This window comes from Bombus pascuorum, chromosome 3 (genome assembly GCF_905332965.1).
Source record: "Bombus pascuorum chromosome 3, iyBomPasc1.1, whole genome shotgun sequence".
Lineage (NCBI taxonomy): Eukaryota > Metazoa > Arthropoda > Insecta > Hymenoptera > Apidae > Bombus > Bombus pascuorum.
In genome coordinates this window covers 17,314,126-17,330,872 of record NC_083490.1, presented here as the reverse complement: position 1 = coordinate 17,330,872, position 16,747 = coordinate 17,314,126, and the positions used below count along the sequence as shown (strand labels likewise).

At 27.3% G+C, this 16,747-nt stretch overlaps 2 protein-coding genes across 10 annotated transcripts in view; one reads left to right on the top strand and one right to left on the bottom strand.

Moving 5' to 3' along the window:
* Positions 1-11,896, bottom strand: part of LOC132905658 (syntaxin-binding protein 5) — a 77,840-nt gene extending 65,944 nt beyond the window's left edge. For 3 of the 7 annotated variants that reach the window (XM_060957174.1, XM_060957176.1, XM_060957175.1), the window contains exon 1: positions 11,275-11,896. In XM_060957174.1, the coding sequence (XP_060813157.1) occupies positions 11,275-11,394 (120 nt within the window). In that variant the 5' untranslated portion in view covers positions 11,395-11,896. The remainder of the gene's footprint in view (positions 1-11,274) is intronic. The other 4 variants (XM_060957179.1, XM_060957177.1, XM_060957178.1 and 1 more) reach the window with 2 other exon arrangements.
* Positions 1-16,690, top strand: part of LOC132905674 (phosphatidylglycerophosphatase and protein-tyrosine phosphatase 1) — a 137,771-nt gene extending 121,081 nt beyond the window's left edge. The window contains exons 1-5 of one of the 3 annotated variants that reach the window (XM_060957225.1): positions 13,537-13,591; positions 15,764-15,906; positions 16,002-16,082; positions 16,190-16,423; positions 16,519-16,690. In XM_060957225.1, the coding sequence (XP_060813208.1) occupies positions 13,579-13,591; positions 15,764-15,906; positions 16,002-16,082; positions 16,190-16,423; positions 16,519-16,641 (594 nt within the window). In that variant the 5' untranslated portion in view covers positions 13,537-13,578 and the 3' untranslated portion in view covers positions 16,642-16,690. Of the gene's footprint in view, positions 1-13,536; positions 15,656-15,763; positions 15,907-16,001; positions 16,083-16,189; positions 16,424-16,518 lie in introns of those variants that run through there. The other 2 variants (XM_060957224.1, XM_060957223.1) reach the window with 2 other exon arrangements.
* Positions 16,691-16,747: the final 57 nt, after the last annotated feature.

The following is a 16,747-nucleotide window of genomic DNA, read 5'->3' as shown; positions in this document are numbered from 1 at the left end:
ATTTCATTTTCCTAATGCACTTTAGAACATAATTTCCTTTAATCCATTTTGAAAAAGGGTATCTTTGTAATGTTTCAAATTTTCTCTGTAAAATATCAAAAATACAAAAGAAATGAATACCGAGATTTAACGCTGAAGGTAGAAAATAAGAACTGTACATAGTTTAGTTGCCCGAAATTATCAACAGATATTGTCGTAGCTATGTAAATATAATTATAAATATTTGTAAATATAATTACAATTTTTAATATCTAATAATTGATGAGCAATGACGTATGCGGCTAATGGACAGAAGTGGCGATTAGATCGAAACTTGAAACTCTCTTAAACTTAAGAACCTATCGAACAGCGAACCGTAAGCACAGGGTGGACTAAAACTAAGAATAGGATTTAAAACATAAATAACTTTCCTATTTTATAACATGTTTGTACGATATTGCTAAATATTTAAAGCTTATAGTAGTATGGAGTTTATGTATGAGAGTTAATAATATTTTTGATATGCCCTCTATTTACTGTCTAGCAATGTCAGGCTCTTTCGATGCCTGAGTATTATAATATGTTCTAATATTCCAGTTTCTGTAAGAATGTTTTCCTTGAGCTCTTCAAGTGTACATGGTCTATTCACATGTACCCATTCCTTTAGATAGCCCCACAGAAAGTAATGGAAAGCCGAAAGTTCGGGCGAACGTGGCGGCCGATAATGGACTTATCACTTTGATACTAAAAGTCTACTATTTTTATGCGTTGCTTCTCAGTGTAACTCATCATGATAAATCTCCTAAATCTTAGTTGTAACATATACGAACCTGTAACATGAAATCAAAAGAAAAACAAAGTTATTCTTTTCTCAAATCCTACTTTGAACTTTGGCCTACCCTATAGGATAAGTAAGTACAAACTGGTACCAATATAACCCAACCATTGTCCGTTACGACGCGACGATGTTCCAAATATGTCGATGTTCAAAATAATGAAAAGCAATTGATTTTTTAAATGATATGCGGTTATAAACGCGTAAAAATAATCGTGAGTTAATCGCATTAAAGATAATCACGAACTTAATATCACCGAATTGACATCAGATAGTCGAAGCAAAGAATTCGTATTTGATAAAAACTATTTGAATAGTGAATTACTAAGTTTGTAATTTCGATTTCTATTTATATTTTTCAGATAGGCGCAGCAAGAACATATTTTGATATAGTAAATTCCCAGGGTAGAGAGTGAAGAGTAATGATTGGTTGGTCTAGTTCTAAAGGAACCCCCCACAAAAATAGCGAAGATAAAACAACTCAGTGTACAAGTCTGCATTCGCGATGAGCACTAAAAATGGGAACAAGTCTTTGAATTTCGGATAGCCTGGCTGTAATTAGGGTGCACGATGCTCTATTGTACAGAAAATTAAGATAAAGACTTCGCAGAATGTTTGGATGGCCACAGGATAAGATGTTTCAAATTAAATGCTTGCCTTCCGTGTTATCAGTAGCTTAATTTGTTGCTACGTCTGAATATTATCAAAAATTGTTTAGAAGATATAGGTTCATTATAAAGAAGATTTTGACTGTCCGAAAGGAGTACAGATTCTAATTATGAAAGTCTTTGAATAGAAAAATGTAATTGATGCTGATTTAGTTACGGTCTAGTAAATTTTGTATAATATAGTAAAATTTCAGCTTAAATCTTATCTTATGTTTATTATCTAACAAATTGGATAAAGCGAAATAAACTCAACGCAGTAATATGTAATATATATAAGAATCTTGAAATTTATTCACTTAAATCGTATATCTTTTTAAGCATTCTATGCTTTCAGTTCAAATTTGTTATATTAAATATACGTACATATAAAGCCGTAAAATAAAGTTGAATAATTCAGTTATTTTTATTAAAATATTTTGTATAAATGGCATGAAACATTGCAAACATACCGATATAAATAATAGATATTTTCACAGCAGAAATATGATATTATCTACAACTGTATGTAGAAATGTATAACTTCGTATAATTTCAACTTTATTTTTAATACATTTTCAATGCTTTCTATACAATTGTTAAAGTACCTACTATTGCCTTAATACAAAACTCAAACAATATATAAGAGTTTATGAATGTTACTTTGTGATTCCTTTAAAAAATGAAATAAAAGGACTATCCGTTATACAGATAAGAAACAAATTTGGGACAAAGTAGAGTTAGGATTAATCTGACGTCCTAAAAGACAGATATACGTTAAAATCGATTCTGATGCAGCACTACTGCCTTTCCACTGGTCATGAAAACTGCCCTCGTTCCATTTCAACGGAATGGAGAAGTAGGTTAAAATACAGCAATACGAAACTTATGAACACCCGCCTTCCTTTATATCCGATTTTAACTTTCCGGAGGTGGTCTCTGGTCAATTTCCGACAGTTCGTATTACAATCTTGCGAGCACATAGACATCGAACCTTAGTATCCAATGTACCCATATAAATTGGCTTTCTATAGAATTATCAAGGCGTTATCAACCCAAAAGAAAAAAGATAAGCTTCGAAACTATGTTTCCTTGAAAATCACACCTGCAAAATAATAGAAAGTTCAAAAGTTCAGAAAAAATAAAAATAAAATTTTATTGGTATTATATATCAGTATATGTAATATTGAATTAATATTGAACTAGCTAACATATAAACTTATTGTTAACGATTAATTCAGTTGTATATTTAATTATTAGATGATTAATTATTAAATGTAGTAAAACCCATAATACAAGATTTGAAATTGGTTATCACTTCATATGTATACAATATGGCACAATAATTTATATTTGATGTAGGTAACTTAAATTTAGATGTAATAGGATTTATTATTCTGAAAACTATGCTCATTTTTTATGTGTTTCTATCATATTTGAAGTAGGAAAATTGAGGACCATAGCAGGAATTGAACGCACAATATTTCACAGATATACTACAAATAGTATAAACCACCCGGTCACCTGCTTTAAGGCCTAAATAATTTTTCCATAGTCCTTATTATGTTGAGACATACTGATCTCGCAACAATTATTTACATAATGTAATATCATATACTACTATTTTAAAGAAGAACGAGAAAGCAGATTATCGTATTACGCTAATACAATAGTTTCATCTGTCGATTGTTTTTTCTTATTATCTTATATTGTTTATGTTATATTAACGATCTTACTAAGAATATTTTCTGTAGTGAGAGGTCATTAACTGAACATTTGAGAGTTATAAAGCAGGTAGACATTCAATTCGTGCAGCAAATTGTATGCCTTACATTTTATATACTCCTGGATCATAAAAGTACTTCTAATGAATGAACCATTGATTTAAGGATCTATATGTATTCTTGTGTAAGAAACTTGTTGATATTTTTATCGACAAAAGTATATATACTGCACTCATTAAAATTTCCGGTAGATATTTGATACATAACAATGAAGTGTGATAATTCTATATAAAAATAACAGAACTTCAAACACGAAACGTGTTACACATAATATGTTACACATTCATCATACTTTTATTGGTTTGTTTTTAAATGTAATATTACTTTTTAAGCACTTTGATATGCTAAGTAAAGTGAGTCACGTAATTGAGAATAGCTTTATATGTGATTTAGCTATTGCCAGATTAAAAATAAAAAAAACGGTAGGAAAAAGTTAAAAAAAGCAATACACTACTAAGAAAATATATCTTTTAAGTACTGATAGAATAATACTGATTAAATTATAAGACATAAATTATAAATTTTCTTTGGTTAAATTATAAGACATTTAAATTACATATTTAAATAGCAAGCTGTAAGTATTTCATAAACTGTTTAATTTTCGATATTTTAATACTTTTGTAGGACACTCATACAGAAATGCATAGAAATTAATTAAAAATTCTATTTTCTAGGGTCTTATGTTACTTTGAAACACACCATAATTTTGCATTTCACCATCGCATAAAGTTGCATTTTATTGGGGATATCTTTATGTGTACAACAATTTCAAAATTCAAAATGTTATAGACTTTTGTGATAATTTATACACTACTGTGAAGACTTGTATGAGATATTTTCTCAGTAAGGTGCACAGCATTAATACCAATCTCATTAATCTCTTAACGACACGCTATTCTTATATCAACATGAATTATGATAGTCATGATATACATAGAAATTAAGATAAATTTTATTCATAAATGGCCAAGAATTATTTTTCCAATTTTTCTGTTCCACCTTCCTCTTCCTAGAATAGCACCAATGAATAAAAACCTAATCTGCATAGAATTTCCATGATTTATTAGAAATTGAGATAAGAAAAAAAGTGTTCTCTCTCTCCCTCTCTCTTACACACACACGCGCGCGCACACACACGCATACGCACGTACGCACACACACATGTTATGTTATGCAATAACGTAGCTGTAATTCGTATTCCATAGGGACTGTGTATTTCAAAGTCTATTCGGAACATGTTCTTGTGTTTCATGTCACATATTTTATCATAGTGTATGTATTTTAAGATATAGCAAAGAAATACTTCTCTGTTTTATAAGAAATGTATTTTATAATATGTAATACATGTAATACTTGTGAATTGCGCCGAAATATTTCAATTTGTCATGGACGTTTCATGGACAAAGAATACGTTTGACGATGGTTGGTGTTTTTCCACAAAGGAACGTATCGAGTCATTCATTACCAATCAAATTTAACAAAATATGGCTTCCAAAAGGTGTCGCTACTCCAAATATTTCGTTTTTTGTTAAACGGCGTCCGCAGCCATTTCAAGCATATTCTAAAACTCTTATAATCTTATAATGCTCATTAATTCTACTAATTATAAGTGACTATAATTAGTTCTATCGCGTTCTGCGACTGTAATATCTCTGAAATTAATTTTTGGTTTTTGCTTGTTTTCAAACTAAAAAAAAAAAGGAATGTGCAATCGTAAAAAGTAAAACTCATTCTATATAATTATATAAGTAAAAAAAAGCAGTTTACTTTTATGTTAAGTATCGTATGTTTGATATCGACCGATTAATTACGATTATGTGGTTCAGGAATTCTAAGTTGGCTTAAGAGGAAAGGTAGAAAAATTGAAGAGAATTTCAGAAAAGCTTCACCAGAAAATCTTGGAAAAATACAATAATGGACTAAATTCATATGTTATTATTAACTGCAGATGCCGTTATAGCACAGTATAAGAAAAAATTATAATAAAAAAAGCAAGTAACGTCATAAATATTACAGCCCTTGATAAAATCAGAAGGTCTGAATTAGACCAAAAGATGAATTTCTTCATATTTTTGACAATGAATCGATTATAAGTTATTTATTCATATTTAATATCATATATGAAATACGAGATAATATATCAATATATGAAATTTCTTCTAATGAACTATTATATGCACATTTCCTTCAGATTTGTTATCTATGACACGACTCGTGTAACGATTACGTTTATATTTTATGTTTAATTATAAATCACTTAAGATATTTTGTTTAATTAACAAGAGCAAATTAATTTTTTTATACAAGTATTGTTATTATCCAGACTAGATTGCAAAGATATTAACCGATGAATGTAATAAAATTTCTCATCTAAAAGCTTCTCTAACTAGATTAATCCATATAAGATGATTCTATCATATCGTACAATGCAGAGAAACAAGCTGTATCACGTAATTGGCATTTCTCGACGGCTATTGCTTACTCATCTATTTAGATGTCACAATGCTCGTAAGACGCGAATATTTAGACTATCACTACGTGACTGCTCGCTATTCTGTGCAATTGTTATGTAATTCGAATACAAAATTGCTTTTACTTTTTCACTCATTGTAACTCGTGTCAGAAAAAATATTATCAGTTCAAAAGTATAGTAAGTAAATAGCGAAGTAAGTGATAAAAAATCTTTTACAAAATTTCATAATAGATACTGCGTATAAATATGGATTATATATCATAAATATTTCAGAAATAACATTGTTTATACATTGTTAATGCTGGTGTAAATAATAAAGCATTCATTTTCAATAATAGATATTATCATGTGAATCACGTAAATAGAACAATAGTTATATTTTTAAACACATTTAAATCTAATAATATTCATCAACTGTGTAGTTTATATCTGAGACAGCTAAAAGAGTATAGTAAGGACACGATTCTCATAAGAGAAACAAAGACGAGGACCAAAGATATACAATTTAATGTATAAGACTGGTCAACATAACGTATGAACCACTTTTAGCAGTAAAGTGCAACATCGAAACCATTAAAAAACCTAAAATTCACATACACTTATATTCTACTTGACTTTGTTTTGAAATTATTACCAGTTTTGTACTGCAGTAACGTGGAGTTGCTTATCTACAAGGAAGTGCACATTTAAAATGATTAGTGTAGACCTAAATAAAAGCTTTTAGTCGTCGTGTTATAATACCACTACATTGAATTAAATTAAGTAATTTTTAATAAACCATAGGAAAAGTAATTTCTTTTAAATCTAATAATTGAATCAAATAATAAATTTTGATATAATTATAATTCCGTTAATCTAACACATAGTCTCCTCATATCTAAAGTTTTTCAATTTTGCAAAAATCCAGGTAATTATGTAACATTGTATATAATTTAGTAGATTTAGCAGTGGAATCTTAATTTGTTATTAAACATTACTATTGTACCTATAAAAATATAGTAACTCAAGGACAGAAGATAAATAAACGTTCCGTCCCCAAATTTCTACTTTGTTTATTCATGAATAAGATCTGACATTGTAGCAAATTTAAAAATTTCTCTATATCCAAATTTTCGTAAAAAAAAACCAATTGCCTAACATAATTTTGAAATATCTCATTATCTATAATTATCTAAAATGTACATTTCTATCTACCGTGAAATATAAGGATGTTAATTTAATAACATAATGTTCTATTTTTCTCATTAATTGTATTAATAAAATAATATTTTACTAAATTAACATCGTAATGTAAAGTATTATTATGTGCACTGTGAGAATAAAGTTACGATAGATCTACTATCTATGTTATAGCACAAATGTTATAGAAGCTTATTATACAATTTAAAAAATACAGTCTGTTCACCGACATATACGAAAATCATAATGATCGTATATATATGTAACTATTTGAAACAATTTAAAGGACGTTTTAAAGAAAGATCTTTTTCTGAAACTATGTTAAAATCATTATAACATGTCGTTAAAATTTCTGAAATATATTTTCTCATCGATCCATAATTCTATATTTATTTACAGAAGTCATACGGCTGTAAATCTTTATTTTAATAAAAAATATCTTAACATTACACTTTCAATTACTAATAGCAATTCCGACACGTAACATATAGTACATATGTAGAACTAATGTATGTATGAACTTCTAAATTCATTTTCTTGCTTTCCAAGCTTTTAAAAATACATACGCACTTTCGTAGGCAATATTGGAAAGTTTAAGAACGAAGCAATTGAGCCTACAGAATAGTGCATTGGATATTTTATATACTTTTGTGACAAAAGAAAACCTCCTTAACTGTTGAAAATCAATGGATTTATTCAATAATTTCTATTTATCATATCACCGCAGATTCAATAACTAAACAAAGAGCCATTATGATTTATAAATGTATTTTTAAATATATATAATTACATATACGACCAATACGTAGGTAGATATGTATGTAATGTATTGTTGCAAAATATTAATTTAGAGATTTGACCGGGATAAAAGAGATATTAGGATTAGGAAATGAAATGTGAAAGTATTTCGATTATCCATCTTACGTAGTGACAATAAAAAATGATTAAGAGACTGGTAACTTGTAGTATTGAACAATTTGAAACATTGTAGTAAGAAATATTGAGAATAAGCGAAGAAATACAAGTAAGGGAAGATTCAAAGAGGCTTACGAAAATGATTGTAACGGGAGATATACCAAGGGAACGTTAATCAAAATCAAGAACACGAGAAAATCGAAGAAAGAAACAAAAATCGAAGAGATCGACGTAAGGAAGCTACGACAGTTTCACGAAGAATTGGAGGAATTGAAATTAAATACAATAAACAAAAAGAAAGAACTAAAGGAAAGATTGAAGAATTATGTACAAAGAGAATTGGTAAAAAAGAGAGAAGACGGCATCACGCAACAAGTATTCTTGTATTTTTCCATTTTGTATCATTACTTTATTTTATTAGACATTATTTTATTGTTGCGCAAAAGACATTCCTGATCCCCCATCATATTACATATATTGATGTTATATCGTATTGTATCGATACATAATTATATATGTAATATTCTATTATGTTCAACGCCTCTTACTGAATTTTCATCTTACCAATGAACAGTTTATGTAGGTGACACGATTGTTTTTAAAGGCAGATAAACCGATATGCATGACGTAAAGGAATTCGTTTCGATACTGTTATCGACGCAGTGCATTGAATCTCGACCTGCACATGCTTCCATTAAAAGTAACCTTCTTTATACGTGTATGTGCATTTTGCAACATTTGTTGCACTAGTTTAAACATCACTTTACTTCTTGAAGCGTGAAATAAAGAAAACGATTTGCGGATTCGTATTAAAACTCAGGCACCGATGAAAATACCAGAAAATTATGAAATATGTAGCAAAACACAAGCAGATTGCATTTATTTTGATTTAACGACAAATCGTATATTGATTTCCTTTGCTGAACGAAAGCCATAAAGCACAACGATGACAGGAAGCATTTATGGTTTGGCCATGCTTCCCACTTTGTAGAATTTTATTCAATACAAGAAATAATAACAAAAAAGCTGTAGAAATTTGCGAAAAACGTAATTGTTTCTTACACTGAAAAGGAATATATTAATCACTAAGCATGTTAACGTTTTAAATATTCTTCCATACTTTACTGCAGACAATAATTCACATATTTACTTAGATATGTTTCCTATCTTTTAGATATTCTTTCTCTATTCTTTTCCATACGTGAAAATGAAATTTTTTAAACATTAAAAGAACAATAAACAATAAAAGATATTAGATTGTTCTTTTCATCATAAAAGGAATCAACTAGGAACTATGAAAATGTAAGTTTGAAAATAACAATTATACATTTATTCTTAATCTATCTATATTCTTTGGATATTTCTCTATTGGTTAAAATGTTCTTGAAAAGGGTATAAAAAAATCATTATTAACGCGCGCAATTTTTAATTCTTATTTTATGCTCCTGTTTTTCTTAAATCATTATAAGAGTACATATCTTTGTTTGTTGAAATGAAAGCAAAATTAAAATATATAATTCGAAGACTGTAGCAAAATTAATCATATCGTATAAGGAAATTTATATAGTATATGTAAGCGTAATTCTACCTCTATCTACATAATCAGTTGGGCGTTTCTGTCATCTCGTATAAAAACAAGCTTGAATACATTAATCCAATGTTTCACGATTGATTACTTTTTATATATGAATTTATTGTAAACAAAAAAATGTTAAAAATTTCATCCTTTTAATAATAATCCTATGGAAACTATAATACGTAACAAATGGTTTATACGATGATAATTAATTTCACTTTCCACGAGTACTGGACAACACAACTTTTTTTATTGAATAATTATATTTATCTATATCTTAATAACTTGAATTTCATACTCAAAAAAGGACATCTTATTTATTATTTTTATTATCTAATACCATTTCTTAACTCGATTTGAAAAATAAAAAATTGTAAAATCCTTTCACAATACTAACAAATGATCTTCAAGAAATCTTGGAAACATAAGCATCAATGCTACTGAATAAAATTATTATAAATCTACAATATTCAATCTCTCCCTCTCCCCACCCTCTCTCACTCTCTCTCTCTATCTCTCTCTTTCCTTCTCCCTCTCCCTCTCTCCCGATTAAGATGCCAGTTGATATAAATGCTATAATATAATGCTAATATAATAAAGTCAAAAAGCATCATTATATCCGTTTGACAATTTCTCTTAAGTCATCTATCACTTTTCTTTAAAAAATTATATTTATTCGCACTATTAACAATTTTGAAATCAATATTCATATTTAACTATGTCACATTGATATGCAACCCACCAATGTTACTCTGATAATGTATTACATGTACTTAGGATAAACTATCGCTAGATATGTATCGTGCAAGTGCATATCGTCACTTTTTTTGCATGGTGTAATCCTCTCTTACTTAGAATGTTAAGGTATTATAATCGATTAAAATACCAAATGTATCTGTTGAATAAAAATGCAGTTATAAATATTCCGAAAAGATTAAAGATCACATTATTCTTTTGAATTATTTGTAATAATTTTATCCGTAACAGAATTCATAATAATCAATTTCTTAATTCCTACTAACTGATAATCGTAATTATAAACGTACCGAAATTTTTTATTTTGAAAAAATTTTGGTACTTGTAAGATAGTACAAAGAATGTATCTTATACACGTCTACATTATTTTCCTTTCCTCATTTCTTTATTATAAAATTCTAATTGATAGAGCCTTATCATAATTCATATTATATCATAATTTACAAAAAGATTCACGTTATTTCTAAACCAGAAATACTTTTGTACTTATTAGCGTTTCATATATATATATATGTCCATACGTATATACATACGTATACACTAGAATTTATTCCTTTATAACCTGTATTCAATGCTATTCATCGAAATTACATGCATTAAAGAATATGATGATAAACAGAACTTAGTAACAAATATATTCAGCTATTTTGCATCTATTTAAATTTGTAGCTGTATATTTGCTTAAAAGTAATATATTACAATAAAGATAATAATAATATTAGTAACTTCAGGAACACTTAATATAATATGTATGGTTGTTTTTAATTCAGGATTATTTTTACGATATTTTGATTCTACAATTATATTACTAATAGCGGTGATATCATAGTATGTACTGTACAACATATATCCACTGTGATAACATTAGTGATATTATACTAACATATTAATTTCATATTTTGAAAAATGGCTATAATTGTCAAATAAAAAGTCAAACGATAAAAAACGTAGTATGCAATAAATGCTTCTAAATTGGGTCATTCCACTTATAAACCGAAAACAGCTTTTAGAAAAAGATAATACTATACATTCAAAATAACATAGCATATTTCAATCTATTTTAACGCTAGTACATGTAATTTGAAATAGATGTGTAACTTATAAGTTAATAGTTATAGTATATCGTTACTGACCTTCTTTACTTGAAAATGTTCTGGCCGCAAATTTTCGACGATTTCCTGATCAGGTTTGACGGGTTGCGGTACCGATGATCGGAACCCGTCGAGCACGCCTTTAATTGTAAACTTCTTCATTACGAACCGAAGATAACACCTAAAGGATCACATGTGCAGCAGCAACACAAATTCAAGTCTTCCTAAAGTTCCAAGTCAAAATACGTAGTTTTGAGAAAATGGAATTAACAAGAAAATTCGAAATTTCTTATGATGAAAATTTTCAATATGTTCTATTTAAAAGTTCCTTTTTTCGTGAAAAACTAACGATGACATCTTTGCGGATGAATGGAAAGTAACACTCATCGATATTTCGAGTCTTACGGGACCTTTTCTACATTTTGACAGAATAACGATAACGTCGGAGAGGCACTTCAGCACATTTCGAGATCGTAGTACTTTGTGTAAATATAGGCGCACACGTTACCGTAACCGTTTGTCGGCGCGTTTTTACAAATGCTGCGTGACCAGAATTGTTTTCGTAGTTAACAGCAATGCAGTGTTGTTTAATCGTGTCAGGATCAATAACTGGCAACAGGCTCATGTGGATTCTTGCATGACCGCGAACCTACCCTGTGCGCAATCGTGAACAAACCTTTATGGCAAGTTTTTATGTCAAGTTCGTATCATCATAAAGGTAGTCCAAAGTGTGGTACAACAATAGATAGTTACTCTCGGCATATTGATCTGTTTAAATTAACTATTAATAGCAACTTATAAATCTGAGTTATCAACAATAAATTAAATTTCGATTTATAGTTATAAGTTTCACATTTGATTATTTAGTTATAAAATAAAGCATTTAACGAAGTTGTATTTTAGAATACTGGATATAAAATGAATTAAATAAATGTCAGCGAAATTTGTTTGTAAGATTTATTAATTTTAAGCTAATAAAGGTTTTACATGCATTCTTCCAATATATGTATCAATCGTAAATTCATTTCAATTGGATGATAATTCTTAGATAGTATATGTGATAACAAAGATAATAATAAACACTTGTATAAATATATATGAATAATAATTAAACATTATCATCTATGTAAGAAAAATAAACAATTCCTTTCTCATTATTAAATTATTTATTTTAAAATATTTCTATGTACAATACGCTGAATAAAGTAAATTAAAATCATAGTCATAAATTCTGAATGGCTCTTGATGCTACCAACTTTATGAATAACCTAGTGCTTTCTCGAGTACTTTTACAAAATATATCTATATTATATCTGATTATATTTATATTTACAATCATATCTATAGCCTGCCCAATGAGATGTGACAATAAACGTAAATAAAACGTGATTACTACGACTACAACTATTGATTGTCAACTAGTGAAACTCGAATGTCACTAGTTGGCAGCCAATAGTCGTAGCCGCAGTAATCACGTTTTGTTTGTAAACCTTTTTAAGAAATTTAAACCTATTATCTGACTTTTGTTAAATAAAATTCATATACATATAATATATATAATGACTTTAAATTGAATCATTCCAAAGATTATATCGCCTAAAACAACATGATATTTTATAGCACTAATAATAATAATATTTTATAAAAGAATACAATGTTCTTTACATTGAAAATTGATAACATATATTACGGTGAAGGAAACATTTCTAAAATATTGTTTTTGTAACCTTTCGGATCTAAATATAATCAATTCAATTAACTTATATATAGTAATATATATGTATATATGTAAACTTAAATGTAATCGTAGAGAAAATTTTCTCTTATAGTTACATATATGTAATATATTCAATTATAATATAATATATATATTTGATATACAAATGTACAGTATATAATATTATACAAATATATCTAAACATTCGTTTAATAAAATGTCAAATAATTAAACTCTTTTGAAATATTTACATATGTACGTTGTATATACAGTATTATGTAAGTACAATATTAATTTTTAAGTGAATTACAGAATATAATCACATTTTCTTATATTCAACTTTTTACATACTTGAACATTTTGAACTGCTTATATAATCACTATTTTAAATACATACTATCTGCAATATAGAGTATTATACGTACATAAAATGAACAGAATTCAGTATAAGGTTACCATAATCTTTTATATAATTATTTTTAATTTAATGCGTACACATTACTGTATAATTAAATTGCGACATTATGTACTTACTAATTAATAAATATGTATATTTAAAATATTATACAACACAACTATTGTTTCAGGAAATTTCTTAGGAAGAATTGTATAGGTTAAGAAGCTTCAAAATGATGAGTCCAGGTAATGTAACACCCAAATTTCGTGATATTTTCAACATAGCAACAAAAGATATATTAAGATGGTTCCCTGGACATATGGGCAAAGGCTTAAAAAACATGCAAAAACAGTTAAAAAACGTAGATTGTATCATTGAAGTTCATGATGCAAGAATTCCAGTTTCTGGACATTATGCAGATTACAGCAACACATTGACTGGATTAAAACCTCATATTTTTGTATTAAACAAAATGGATTTAACTGATATGAAATTTAAGAACTCTATAATAGAAAATTTAAATCAAAAGGGATTATCTAACATATTATTTACTAGTTTTAGAAATGTAAAATGTGAAGGTGTTAAAGAATTATTACCTTTAGCACAAAAATTAATTAAGGAATCAAATCGCCATAACAGAGCACAAGAGTCTTCATTTCAAATAATGATCATTGGCGTTCCAAATGTAGGAAAATCATCACTTATCAATCGTTTAAGAAATAATATTCTTCATAAAAGTAGTGCTGTGCAAGTTGGTGGTATTGCTGGCATTACACGATCTGTATCAACACGAGTGAAAGTATCAGAAAAACCAGATATCTATGTTTTAGATACACCAGGAATTTTAACTCCCAACATAGATAATATCTATACAGGCTTAAAATTAGCATTAGTTGGTTGTATGCAAGATCATTTAATAGGTCCAGAAATATTGGCAGACTTTTTATTATTTTGGCTAAATAAACAGAAACGATTTGAATATGTTAAAAAATTAGAATTAACAGAACCACATGATAATATATCGTACATTCTTGTATATATTGCAGCAAAATTGAAAAAGACGTTAAGAATAAAGAATTATGATGGTAAAATAATTATAAAGCCAGATTTAAGGTTTGCAGCAGAACATTTTCTTTCTTTATTCAGAAAAGGAGAATTAGGCTATTATTGTTTAGATGAAGATTTATTACTGTCAAAATGAATTACGTTTTTTGTTAGAAATTTAAAAATATTTCCAACTATGTATATATATATATATCAAAACAGTGTATCATAAGGTTTCTGCTTGTGCACAATAAATCTTAATAATTTTGATATTTAAAAATAAATTTCCATAATTCTATATATATAATAATGATCAGAATTGCTATTATTATCATATAATTATTCCTCTTTATTCAAATATGGGACATTATAAATGTATCTACATATGTATGTAAATATGCATGTATTTGATTAGCAGTTAAATTAAATATATATATAAAAAATGTAATCTTATTAATAATTATATTAATTACAAAAATAAAGTGATAAAAGGCTATTAAACAAAGTAATATTATTTATGATAAATTAATATCAAGAACTACAATAAATAAAATAATTCCATTATTTAAATGTTTCTTTAATAAATAAAAAACGATATAATAATATTGAAGAATAGTGGAAAATACTATATAATCTTGATCACTATTAAAGAAAATATAAAAAAAGCTATATTATATACATTATGTCATATATAAACAGAATGTGTGCATTGATAATATTTTAATCAGTCTTCTATAAAATCAACAGGATTTTGAAAAAAAAGTATAGTTATGTACATGTATATTTATATTATAAAATATATTTCAATATTTGAGATTGAATGTTTTAGATTCAGTAGCAACATTTCGAAATTATAAGTAGATATACGTATTTATTTATTTAATTATAAATTTATATCTTTATTAATTTTCAAAATTTTTATGAAATCACTTCAAAACAGATTATTTTTGATTATACAAAGTATAACGTACATTCGATTACTTTAATTTGTTCTAAACAACAATTTTCAGTCCATTCATTTAAATAATTTAAGGTTTCTTCTAATGATTATTTGTACTATATGTTGTTGTTTATTAAAAGTGATTGCTTTAAAAAAAAATGTATGAATCTTACTACGTAACTAACGTAAACCGTTATATTAACATTCACTCCCTTCTCATACTATAAATTCTGTTACTTTCACTTTGCGAACTATTTACAATATCACAACCGGTTATAAAGTCTTTGATAAGATTTAATAAGATTATTTAAAAAATACTTAAAATTGTAATGAACAAAAATTATATTATATACGTTTATTGTATTTAACACGAAAGGTAATGTTTGATTTATATATATGTAGTGACTACCTTACTAACGAATTTAAATTATAGTGGCAATGTTTGCGAGGTTGACATTTTATCCAACGCTTTTCTATAATGTATTAATGGAAAAAATTTCGTCAAGAAATTGGTACGATAGAATTGATGACACTGTTATATTAGGTGCTCTACCATTTCGAAGTATGACCAGACAGGTATATTACATTATACATGCTATATAATTCGAATTTATAAAATTGCAATGAAAATATAATTTAATTGCGGAAAAATAAGATCTTTAAAATTTTAGTTAATAAACGAAGAAAATGTCCGAGGTGTTATTTCAATGAATGAAGATTATGAATTACAGTTGTTTTCTAATACTGAGAAGGTATATATATATAGGAACTATTACTATGTATTTAAATAAAAATTTTTAAGTTAATATATTAAACAACACTGACAATATCGAAACATTTGATTGCATATATTTTTTAGGAATGGAAAAATAATAATGTGGAATTTTTACAACTATCTGTAACAGATATTTTTCAATCACCTTCACAAAACAAATTACAACTTGGAGTAAATTTTATTAACAAATTTCATGATGTTCCGACTGAATTAAATAATTCTACTAATGCTGATAAAACTTATCCTAAAACTGTTTATGTTCATTGTAAAGCAGGAAGAACACGCAGTGCAACATTAGTTGGATGCTACTTAATGATGGTAAGATAATTATAAACATATGGATTTTTTTTATAGAATTTCATATATTTTTCGAATTGAATTAAATTGAACGTTATAAAAATAATTCTTGTTAGAAAAATCAATGGGCTCCAGAGGAAGCAGTAGCATATATGCAACAAAAAAGACCTCACATATTATTACACACCAAACAGTGGAATGCATTAAGACTTTTTCATAACAACCATATAAAAAAATAAGACATCATTTAAATAAATATATAGTTATTATTAAACTAATATATATATACACACACACACACACACACACACACACACACACACACACACACATAAATAGAATTTT